This window comes from Quercus robur, chromosome 12 (genome assembly GCF_932294415.1).
Source record: "Quercus robur chromosome 12, dhQueRobu3.1, whole genome shotgun sequence".
NCBI classification, from domain to species: domain Eukaryota; kingdom Viridiplantae; phylum Streptophyta; class Magnoliopsida; order Fagales; family Fagaceae; genus Quercus; species Quercus robur.
The window spans coordinates 20,210,174-20,222,796 of NC_065545.1; the positions used below are offsets into that span (position 1 = coordinate 20,210,174).

General features: G+C 34.2%; 1 protein-coding gene across 4 annotated transcripts; it reads left to right on the plus strand.

Moving 5' to 3' along the window:
* The first annotated feature begins 5,289 nt into the window (after positions 1 to 5,289).
* Positions 5,290 to 9,993, plus strand: LOC126708866 (F-box protein At2g27310-like). Of its 4 annotated transcripts, none has more exons than XM_050408846.1 (3): positions 5,291 to 5,578; positions 7,534 to 7,607; positions 8,735 to 9,993. In XM_050408846.1, exon 3 carries the CDS (start codon positions 8,741 to 8,743, stop codon positions 9,866 to 9,868), a length of 1,128 nt encoding a protein of 375 aa, XP_050264803.1. In that variant the 5' UTR covers positions 5,291 to 5,578; positions 7,534 to 7,607; positions 8,735 to 8,740; the 3' UTR covers positions 9,869 to 9,993. The 4 variants fall into 4 exon arrangements, with proteins under 4 accessions (XP_050264807.1, XP_050264803.1, XP_050264806.1 ...); XM_050408849.1 differs by lacking the exon at positions 5,291 to 5,578 and adding an exon at positions 5,593 to 5,629; XM_050408848.1 differs by lacking the exon at positions 5,291 to 5,578 and adding an exon at positions 5,596 to 5,838.
* Positions 9,994 to 12,623: the final 2,630 nt, after the last annotated feature.

Here is a 12,623-nt window from a genome sequence, read left to right on the forward strand (position 1 = left end):
TTCATAATCATGTCTCTGAATTTCCTTTTGATTTGATGCATTGTGACATATGGGGTCCCTATGTGGTACCTACTGTTTCAGGTCACAAGTATTTTCTCACCATTGTTGATGATTGCACTAGATCAACTTAGGTGTATCTTATGAAATCTAAGTCTGAAACCAGGTCCTTATTACAATCCTTTTATACCATGATTAAGAATCAATTTGGTAAGTCTATTAAAGTCTTTAGGACTGACAATGGACTTGAATTTCAAATGAATGAATTCTTTAAACTTCATGGCATCATTCATCAGCACAGTTGTGTTGCTACTCCACAACAAAACTCTGTTGTGGAGAGAAAACATCAGCATATACTCTGTGTTGCTAGAGCTTTAAGACTTCAATCAAATATTCCTATTGCTTATTGGGGTGATTGTATCCTCACTGTTGTTCACCTTATAAACAGACTCCCTTATCCTCTTTTGAACCACAAATCCCCTTTTGAGCTTCTTTATAATAAACTTCCAGATTATTCACATCTCAAAGTGTTTTGTTGTCTATGTTTTGCTTCTACTCTCTCTCACAATAGAGGCAAATTTGATCCTAGGGCTCTTAAGTGTGTCTTCTTGGGGTATCCTTTTGGGGTTAAGGGTTATAAGCTTTTAAATTTGCAGACCAGATCTTGTTTCATTTCTAGAGATGTTCTTTTCCATGAATCTGTGTTTCCATTTCAGTCTCTTCCTGCTTCTGTTCCTTTATCTCAATCTGACCCCCTTTATCATGATTGCTTTCCTGATGCTCCACCTCTTCCTATCACTGATTCTATTCACCATTCTACTCCTATATTAGATACCTCTATTCATGTTGATTCCAATATTCTTGAAGAACATTTTGTTGATCTTCTTGAGGAGTTGTCGGTTTTTGTTCCTAATGACATTACTACTCCTATTCCTGACCTTCCCTCTTCTTCTTTGTCCACTGAATCTGTCCATGTTCCTCACTCCCTTCCAACTGGTCCTGTTCCAACCACTCTTGTTCCTAGGAAGTCTACTAGAATCTCTAAGCCACCTGCTTATCTTCAAGCTTACAAGTGCCATGCTGTTTCCACCAAATACCCTATTGCCAATTATGTTTCTAGTCATAAACTTTCCCCTTCTTACTCTCATTTTTGCAATAGTATCTCCCAAATTCCGGAACCTCAGTTTTACCATCAGGCAGTTGGTGATCCTAATTGGGATGCTGCCATGGCAGCTGAAATTCAAGCTTTAGAACTTAATAACACTTGGTCTCTTGTTCCTTTGCCTCCACATAAAAGGGCTGTTGGATGTAAGTGGGTCTTCAAAATCAAATACAAGTCAGATGGTAGTGTAGAGAGGTACAAAGCAAGGTTAGTGGCCAAAGGTTATACTCAACAAGAGGGTTTAGATTATACTGAGACATTCTCTCCTGTTGCCAAGATGGTGACTGTTAAACTTCTCTTATCTTTGGCTGTTGTGCAAGGCTGGACTCTTCATCAATTAGATGTTAACAATGCATTTCTTCATGGTGATTTGCATGAAGAAGTGTATATGTGTCCTCCTCCAGGCCTGCCCAGCAAGGGGGAGCTTGTGTGCAAGTTGAATAAGTCATTATATGGCCTTAAACAAGCCTCAAGGCAATGGTATTCCAAGTTTTCAACAACTCTACTGCAACATGGTTTTCTGCAGTCTAAGGCAGACTACTCTTTGTTCACCAAGCACTCAGAAGCTTCTTTCATGGCACTTTTGGTATATGTTGATGATATACTTGTTGCCAGCAATGATCCTCAATCTGTAGCAGACCTTAAGGTTCTCTTAAATAAGGAGTTCAAGTTGAAGGATCTGGGCAGTTTGAAATACTTCTTGGGTTTAGAAGTGGCTAGATCTGAGAGAGGCATCTCTTTATGCCAGAGAAAGTATGCTCTTGAAGTGATCAATGATGTGGGAATGCTTGGGTGTAAACCTGTTAAAACTCCCATGGAGGTAAATCTCAAATTAAGCAAAGATGAAGGCAAGTTATTGGCTGATGCTGGTATGTACAGAAGACTGATAGGCAGGCTGCTGTTTCTTACCATTTCTAGGCCTGATATCACCTACTCAGTACACAGGTTGAGCCAATTTATGTCTAAGCCTAAAGAGCCTCATCTCAGGGCAGCCTATAGAGTGGTTCAGTATCTTAAGGGTACTTCAAGACAAGGCTTGTTCTTTTCATCTCAATCCTCTTTGCATATCAAAGCATTTGCAGATGCTGATTGGGTTGCATGTACTGATTCTAGAAGGTCCATCACAGGTTACTGTGTGTTTCTTAGTGATTCTCTCATTTCTTGGAAGTCTAAGAAGCAAAACACAGTTTCAAGATCCACGGCAGAAGCAGAGTACAGGGCCATGGCTGTTGCAGTATGTGAAGTGACATGGATTTTGTATTTACTTAAGGATCTGGATGTAAAACATAGTTAGGCTGCCTTGTTGTTCAGTGACTCTCAAGCAGCAATTCACATAGGAACTAACCCAGTGTTCCATGAGCGTGTAAAACACATTGAAATAGACTGTCACATTGTTAGGGATAAAGTGCAAGCAGGAGTTATAAAGCTAATGGACATTCGTACCCAATGTCAGATAGCTGATTTGTTGACAAAAGCTTTGAGCTGGAATCAATTTTCTGGTCTTCTTACCAGGATGGGCATCTCCAATATTCATTCTCATGATGTCCATCCTGAGGGGGAGTATTAGAAGTCAAAGAAACTAGAAGAGCTAAATGAATCACATGAATCCAGAAGTCCAAGTAGCAGTACAGCTGAAGCAGAGATCAACGACATGCAGTTTAAATATAAAAGCTACATGTAGTATAATGCTAGTTAGTGGACATGTGACTTGCACGTGTTTTACTTAGCTGTACTTTTCTGTTAGTTAGTTAGGAAGTTTGTTAGATCAGATAAGTTAGTTTTTGGATTTGTTTAGCTGCTTAAGTGTTACTATAAATACCTGTAATTATCCCAATTATACTCAGATCAATGAAATCATTTTCTCAATAATTCTTTTAAAGCAAGAGGGTTAATTGGCATATTGTGTGATGGGACCAAGAAGAACTATATTTGGGGATTGTATATTTGCTAATTGCAATCCAAAAAAGATTTAGAAAATAAAATGTACTCCATATATGTCCAATAATCTGCATTAATAGTAATACTTCTTGCAAGGTTTTTGACATGGAGAAAGGTAGTATACATCGGATTGAATCGATATCGAACCAAAAATACATATATAATTACCTTATTTGTGGAAGTGTTTTTATCTTCTAAAGAAATCAAATCATCTAAATATCTTCCACGTACATGGTACCTGAGTACACCATTAATTACCAAACTGATAATTGTGTATGTGTCGGTATCAGGCAATTTGTGATATAATGATTCTTGTCCCATTTCATCTCTTAAGATGAGACTAAACGTGTTTTCTAGTTGCCTCAACCAACTTCAACTCATCATTTTAAAGTTTGTAATTGATTGTTTTCGACTTTCAAACTACGAGGTCATGGTCTTGTGGCCTACTCTCATCTGCCCATTCTTGTGGGGATTTATTAATTCCAAATATGAAATCTCTTATATGTATTTAGCCCCATACCCAAAAATAAAAGTTTTCTGAACTAAAAGATAGAGAGATTGAAATCACTTTTCCCCTGCTATAAATATAAGGGCAAAATTTTCTTCTGAACTAGGTTTCTCCAATTCATGCATGAAAATTTTAAAGACTATTCAGTATTCATATGTATTTTTTAGTTATACATGAACATGATCACTTAATAATTATGTGACTTATTTTAAATAATTTATTTAATAAATTATGTGATTTAATAGATGTAAATAGTCTTATGAACTATTACATAATGGGTTGAGAAAGATTTTTTTCAATTAAGTTTAGAGGAAACTTTGTCCTAACTATAACTGCGTCTTGATTTCCTATATATTACAGATAATTATAATAGTACTATATGATGAATTATCTTGAGAGCACGAAATTTATTCAATTAAGAAAGTTCTGATCGGTACTAATTACCAATAGAAAGGGAAGCAATCTCTTTTCCATTTTTTTGGGCAATAGAAAAATCTACATGAAAACATCAACGAAGGAAAACTGACAACATAACTACCAATAAGCTCTAGTAAGCCATCTCTTCATCTCTTTGACCAATTTGGTATGATTGAACTTACCTACTTGAGAGGGCACATCCTTGAACAAGCCTCTGTGGCTGCACATGTCTATGCACATACCATTTTTTTATTAGCAAAAATTTTTCATAGAGATTGGAATAGGCAAGTAACTATGACTTGAGAGGACATGGGGTTTTCACAAAAGAACAGAACAATAATACCTTTAAGTTAATGAGTCCGGCTAACGAGTGCTTTAGGGCATACGATGAGATAGTATTAACACAACATACTACAAACTTGATACAACTATTTTTCTATTATGACACAGGTACACTTGTCATTTTCTTTTTTCTCAACCGCATAAAAATAAGGTTGTTTGAGTGTATTTAATGCAACCTTAGCCGATATCTAAGGCCTAAGGACACCTGTTAACAAATGGCAAAGTTAATTTATGCACACACCTTTTGTAATGACTAATGAGCATTAACAACTACTACCTCATGTCATTTTCGATTAGTCAGCTCCTCTTGGTCCGAAAGCCCAAGTGGTCCACAGGAATTGTAATGGCCACTGCACATAATACTTGGGAAGGTGTAATGTAAGAGTCCAACAAGCTCCTGATTTTTATTGGCCAATTACCTTAATTAGGTAACCCAAATTCCTCATCTCCCTTTTTGGTTTGTAAGACATCACATCTCACCAGCATAATAATTTAATCAGATTAAATTATTGCTTTGCTCTTTAAGTTTTTCATTGAATTAGTAGTACAACCACAGAGACAATAAGCAAGTTTTGTCCATAAAAGGAGAGGAATAGGAGATTCGAATTGCTGGCATTTGCCAATAAAGCCTATGTGTGGTGGCATGTTAAGTTCATTCTTCAAATCACTTTTGAGTCTACAAATTTTATTACATATATTCTTTATAAAATACATATAGCCATGAATGTGATTATTCTTTTTTATAAAAAATAATAAATAAAAATTTAAATTACTTTTACCCTTTTTTTTTTTTTTAAGAAGATAAGTTAATATAACTTTCACTTAAATAATAATAATAATTGAGCGGCGGGGCCGGGGGAGCAGAGCAATATAGAAAAGATGCCAAATATCGAAACCTTGCGTATCCATCCAATGTACAGAGGACACAGCAGAGCATCACACAACACAATTGTGTCCAACAACAGGGGAAAGTGACCCTTAAACGAACGAACGAACAAACAAACAAACAGACAAATCCATGTATCATCTTTTAGATTTCAATTTTGTCAACCAAAATAATCTCTAAAGGATTCTCCATCAGATCCTCTTCAATCCTCACTGGGTCTGGGTGTACCTTATTATATTCCTCAAATAAGCTTTCTTTTTTCCTTTTCTCTATCTGGGTCCTCACTTTCTTCACAACTATCTATATTTATAGCTGGCTAGTCTATGAGGTGCCTTAACTCTCTCTCTCTCTCTCTCTCTCTCTTCCTTTTTCATACTGAGTGAGTGTATTTGATACTTTGGTTGGGTTTTATGTTTGATTTTTGTTTATGATGTTGAATTTGGAAGTTTTATTTCTCACCTCCTACGTATACTTGTTTTGGGGTTGAGATTAATGTGTTGAAATTCTGTGTCTTTCTGAGTTTTGTGTTGGTAGAAGATGAAGAAGAAAAAGTTGAATGCCCATGTAACAAGTTTTGTTATGTAGCCGGTATAATCTGTATTTCCAAAAAGTGATGTGAATTGCATTTGTTTCCTTCTTTTTCCCTAAAGGATATTTACTTCTTAGGTGATTCTATGGAAGTTATTCTTGGTTGCAGAGCCGAGTTGTTAGTTTCTAAATGGCCACTTCTTTAGTAGTTCTAAATTTGTTTCTGTTTGTTTTATTGTTATATTGGTTCACTTATCATATGGTTATTTATAAATTATAATTCTGTTTAGAATCCTGTGTTAAACCACTTGAGCACAGCCATCATGGGTTAGAGGATATCAATTTATGTGTCCATCTTGTGCAATAAGTTTCTTTAAACATATAATATGGTTGTGGAGCTACATGCTCTCAAATGGTTTTTTATATCATGTAATGGACTGAGGCTTGATCTCTTAGAGGAGTTTCTAATACTGTTTCCACATATCTATGTTTGGGAGTGTTTGTTGTTTATCTCCCAGTCTTTCCCATGCATGTAAAACATCATATGTGAAATTCTAATATTTACCTATGAAGTAGTCCCTAAGTAGTGACACTAATGTTTGTTTCGAATAGCAAATTGATGATCTTTTGAAAACTTTATTGTACTTTTACTTTTTAGTTTTTGAAATTAAACTACTTTAATTAGAACTATAGTATTATATTATAGTTTTCGATAAATGTAAGACTAGCTATGCTCCACGGTACTGAATATTGGGCTGTTAAGAAGTAATATGTTCAAAAAATTAGTTTAGCTGCAATGAGAATGTTAAGATGAATAAGCGAAAATACAAGATTGGATTTGAAATAAGGAAATTTACTTAGAGATAGGGATCTCCCTTATTTATGAAAATACAAGGAAGAGTCACTTGAGAGGGTTTGGTCATGTGCAAAGGACAGTGATTAATGCACTGGTGAGGAAGAGTAAGTTGATTTAAGTTGAGGAAATGAGAGAAGTTAGGAAGACCCAACTAATATTAGTAGTAGTAAAAAAGGACATGTCAATGAAGGAGGTAACAAAAAGTATGATTTTGAATAGAGTATAATGGCGGAAAAGAAGACATGTAACCAATCCTTATTAGTCTATTGAGAATCATAGCTGGCCCCAAAATGTTGGAATTAAGGTTTGGTTATTGTTTTTTTCTTATTTTCCCATGTAATTCAAAAAAAATTGAGTCTTGGCCCTTGATTGCATGCTAAAATAAATGTATGAGGTTATGTATTTTTACTCAAGTTAATATTTTTTTGAAAACACAATGATTTTATGGATTTGGACATGAGAACCGTATAACATTTTTGAAATGGGGACTTGGTCTCAGATTCGTTAAACTTTCAAAATGTGGATACAGGATGCAGCCATATGTTGTAATGTAAAATTTGTACATACATGTTTATTTATCCAATTTCTAGTGCTAGTTTGATTGCAGACAGACCATAGGTTGTAAAAACTCATGACACTAATAATAATGTGCAAGTTTCTTGACAAAAATGAATGAAATCTTATGATTTTGTACATTCTCTGGTACTAAAGGTGAATTCTTTTATAAGTCTCCCAATGAGTGTCAGACACCATGTCCTCAGCTGTCAAACATGCTTTTTTTTGCTTAAGATAAGCCTACAAAATTTCGTGTAAATATCTTCAAATATCTTATTTGGATCTAGTAAAGGTTGTTCTCCACCCTATTATTATTCGATCTCACAGTCTCTAACTTATTTCAGATTCCTGATTCATTCTCATTGTGAAAGAAAATTGGATCTGTGTTGACTCAAATTCATGTCAAATTCCTTATTCGGTAAGTATGGTTTGAACATTTTTCCTTTTTGTTTGAATCTTTATATAGAAAGCCAGCCTTCCTATACTGCTCTCTTCATTGCTAGGCACAATGAGTATTAAGACCTCAAAAATTATTCTCTTTTCATCCTATCTTATGAACTTTAAGATGTATGAAGTTTCATATTTGCTTCATAAATTAGAGGCAGGTCAATAGACTCCCATTTAACTTAAATTGATCCAGGCCATAAGCAGACCTACATCTAGATAATCCTTCTTTGGAATTTTAAGCAGCTCAGGCATACTGTAATTATAGATCTATGAAGCAGTTAATTGTCGAGGTAGATCTATGAAGATTTTTCAATTTTCTTGATTTGGCTTTGGGCATACCAACTAATTAATTATTTTGTATTTGCTGGTGAATTCACTGTCTTTACTTTTGCACTGTTCATTATTATATGATCTCTAGGCTGGAGTATCAGAATTCAGAAGTTCTTTTCTTTTGTTTCCGGTAATTAATCAAATATTGCTTATAAGTTATAGGTTTGGGCATGCATCAGAGGGAGAGGGGGGGGGGGGGGGGGGGGGAGACTTTGGTACTTATTGAATATTGTGCATTGAAGCTATATTAGAACACTTTTACATTCTAATTACATAAAAGCTGGTTATTTATATTCAAGATAAAACCAAGTTCCTCTTAATGCAGGGTTAACTTGCTTTACATACAAACATGATCATTGAGATGGTAGGTAGGAAGAAAGTCTCAATTCTGAAAATAAATTGTCATTGTTAAGGCCAGCCATGCTTGATGGAATAGAATGTTGAGTAGTTGAGATACATGTCCCTAAACTGAGAATACTTCAATGCTCCTTCTTTTCATAGCTGCGGTTGTTATTATTATTGTTAATGTTGTTTAATTTGAGGTAGAAGGGTTGTTGCGTCTTGCAGTGGCAACTTGTTAAACTTATTAAGAGGCAATGAAAGGGCCTGAAGACCCTTTTAAACTATGCTTGTTAAGTGTTCCTATATGTTGATTTTTTCACTGAAAGAAAGTGATGTGACCCATATTCACAAGTGTCCTTGAAACATGATTCCTCAATTATTTTGTTATTAGTGTATAATCTATTAAGTTTTTCCTCTGATGATCAGAGGTCTATGGCTATGGCGGTTGCACCAGTTGAGAGTATGGAATCATTGAGCAGCGATCTCTTCTATGACATATTAAGGCGTCTTGATGGTCCAACTTTGGCAAGTGCAGCTTGTTCTTGTGCAGCGTTCTGTTCCATATCAAAAGAAGAAAAATTATGGGAAAATGTGTGCTCTTCTATGTGGCCTTCAACCAATAGGGAAGACGTCAAAAGTTTAATGTCATCCATTGGTGGATTCAGAAAGTTCTATGCAGATTGTTTTCCCCTCATTGTAAACAAAGAAGTTACTGAGCACCAATGGAACAACTATCCCGAGTACCCTGAAGAATGGACTGAGGCTGAATACTATGGTGACATGGATGAATTTGAAAGTATTTCGCCATCAGATTTTGTTTCCATTGTGGATATTAGATATAAAGATAAAACAATATGCTCAAAAGTCCTTTGGGGCATTCCAAATGCAAATGGCTTTGATGGTTGGTTCTACAACTGCCCATTTCGGATTGATCTTCTAACTTATGCAGCTAGAGATGATGAGAATGACGGTGAGGTTACACTTTCAGTATCTGATGGTCTGCCACCAATTGCATCTATGGAAAGAGAACGAAAAGATGGAAAGCTATGGCAGGAGCTTCGTGATGGACTCCGGCTTAGCTGGATTGTTGTAAATAGAAAAATAAAGCAAGCTGCTAATCTTGCTAGCTGGAGTCCTCTTGGTGGGCAAAGGCACTGGCCAACAGAAAAGGATTTTGTGTTGCGCTTTGGATCTGTCCTTCCTGCGAAAGACATTCTTCCATGTCAAGTGGTGGAATGCATCCTTAGTATGAAATTCAGAGTGATCCATACCGAGGGAGAGGACGTTCAGACAACTCTCAAATTAACCGAGCTGAGCATGCAGTTGGAAGACATGGAAGGTTCTCATGTTAATGGAAGAAACAGTTTGCTTATCCTGAAGAAAGCACTGAGCTGCCGTAGGAGCAAAAATTACAGTGAAGTCCTCGAGTCTTGTCATTTGTACTCGAAAGTGCAGAGTGAGTTAAAGGAGGAGAAGATGAGAATTGAAAGCAGGTTAGACAGAATTTTTATCCTGGGTGGCATTTCTGTATTTGTAATGTTCTGGTACATCATCTTATAAAACAGAAAAGCCTCCATATTAACACTGTTAGCTGAGAGTGCTCTAACAGACTTTCAATCTTTGTAACTCTTCTGATGTAAATATTCAATTTTGCTTCATGGATACTGGATTGGTCATTTCATATCTCTTATAGTCTTACCTATGTCTTAACTATTCATTCACACCTGGATTATCTTATGCGTATCTTCCTGTACTTAATTTTCAGATTGGGTGTCAACATTACTAGTTAAAGTCTTGAAGAACATAAGTTGAAAATTCTTTTTTTTTTTTTTTTTTTCCTTTTTTTTTTCTTTTTTAAATCCAAAATAAATATTTTTGACAACTACAAAAACAATGACTATTACTGATTTTACATCTAATTGAATAGAGGTATTAATCTCTGCCATGAATTATTACAACATTTTATCTGATCTTTAGTTTCTACAAGTGGTGTATAAAAAATAAGCTGTTTATTTGACTTATTTAGCTTATGTACAACAATTTCAAAGGTTTAATTTTCCTAGGGACAATACTCGTGCTCAACTTATTTTTTAAGACCAATAAATCAATGAAAATAAGCTTCTTCCAAACGAGTAGAAATATAACATCTTTTTAATTGGATGGCACATAATTCTACATCAACTAGCAATAACCTAGCTCCTGTTATGAATAGGAATAGTTTTGGACTTTGGCTTGAACAATATGGTCTAATAAATCCAACTCTTTTCTTTCTTGGACACATAGAGGTGAACTTCATTTTCTCCAGACATAACTAATGGTTTGATTGGTCACTTCCTGTGTTAATGACTTGTACCAATAATATGAATTTTGTGCTTCATCTTCCACAAGGAAATTTAGCTCAAACCAAAAGGGCACGCAACCCAATTCACGAAGGTTCTCCTTTCTTTTTGACTTTTTCTTGGCTTTTTAAAAGACTTTTAGGCTTATGAGTAAAAGACTATTATTCAAAATGTATTAAAAACATTATTCACCTGCCAATCAATTTGAAAACGCAGGAATTAATAAAAGTATGATTAGGATTTTGTAGAATTTTTAGGATAACTCTATCGTGGAATTCTTAAAAGTTAAAAGTTTACGTCCATAATGAAATGAATTGATTGGATTCTAGTATATCATAAAAAATAAAATAAAATAAACAGATAAAATAATATTCATTAGTGTTGTTTAAGCAGAGTTATCCTAAGAACTCCAGATAATCTTGATCCAATAAGAGGTTTAGATTTTACCCACATAATCGTTATTTAAATAAATATTAACAAATATTTTTTTTTAAATTCACTTAAATTATGGATGATATAGTAAAATTTAAACTACTAATTTAATAATAAATTTTAAGGATTTTATTAGGATCTTAAAACTCTATTGTTAAATTTACTTGAACCCTCCGTTCATAATGCAATTCACCTTTATTTATTTATTTATATTTTACTTCATTTATTCAATAGTAGACTGTATTGTTCTTTACTTTACCCCTCTCTATTTCCTTTTATATTATGCTGTGCATGAACCAAACACCTAATTGGTTTGAGTCTTTATGTGATTCAAGAATTTGCCCCCTTAAATGGTTTGAACATTATTATTTGTTACACAAACTTTTAAGAGATAAAATATAAGGAATCATGTTGGGCTAAAACCTTCATTAGGCTTCCAAATATATAAAGATTGGTCGACCAACTTAACCAAATGTATGTATGCCCTGCTGGTATAGCATTTGTTCGTACTATCACATGATAATTAACACCTAAATTGTACCTGGTTACACGAACTAACCCATCATGTACCAAATTGGAAATATAAATTTACTAAGAAAAAGTCAAAGAAGAGATTAATGATGGTCGAATTTAATTTTGAAAGGGAAAGCTATGTAATCTAATCTCATTTTGATTCTGCTTTGAAATAAATAAATTGAACTTTATTATCAACCACCATTATCATTCAAGCCCTTGTACAAATCTCAAGATCATCATGAAATGAATAAAATTTTCAACTCATTCCATACTTTTTTTGAATTTTTGGGACAAATAGTTATCAGCATCACCATGTGGTATACCCTTAAAAGCTAAAATATGGAATCATCCCATGTTTTATTTTGTTATGTTTAGTTCTCTTGTGATTATCTACTTGAAGCATTTCCTTGGGAGATGAGTACTCCTTTTGGGATGCTTCTAAAAATAAAATAAAAGTGCTTCTTTTAGGGTGAGTTTGGGGCTTATACTTATAAGGCCTTTATGTTCATGTACGCCTCTTATTCTCCTTAATTACTTAACAAAAGATTAACTACGTGGTCAATTTTGTTAACTTTAATGCACAAATGAGCCGTATAAAAAGAAAATTAGAGAGATATTTGGAAATGTCTGCGTAAAACAATATTTTTATCTAATTCTTTTTCGGTGGATGATTTTGATATTTATCAAATAATTCTAGTAAAGTTAATGAAAATTCATAATTGAAGTGTCACTAAATATTGTGCATGGTAACTCTGTAATTTACCCTTTTGTGTATGTAAAATTATAGAATAAAAATAAATTATTATTATCTAATTTTAGTTCATTTAATTATCTTAAGGCAAGTTTAGAAGAATAATCCTCCACTCTAAAATTAAATCAATTGATTCAAATCAACCATTATTGATTCAGTGGCATTTTTTCAAGGACAAGAGTCACAAGATAAATACATCAAGAATATTTCAATCCTTCCATGGTTGTCAAAATTCCAATCTAGATCCTATAATTTTACGATTTTACAATCCCATATG

Coding starts and splice junctions, on each gene's coding strand:
- LOC126708866 (XM_050408850.1), top strand. CDS start 8,741: ATGGCTATGGCGGTTGCACCAGTTGAGAGTATGGAATCATTGAGCAGC.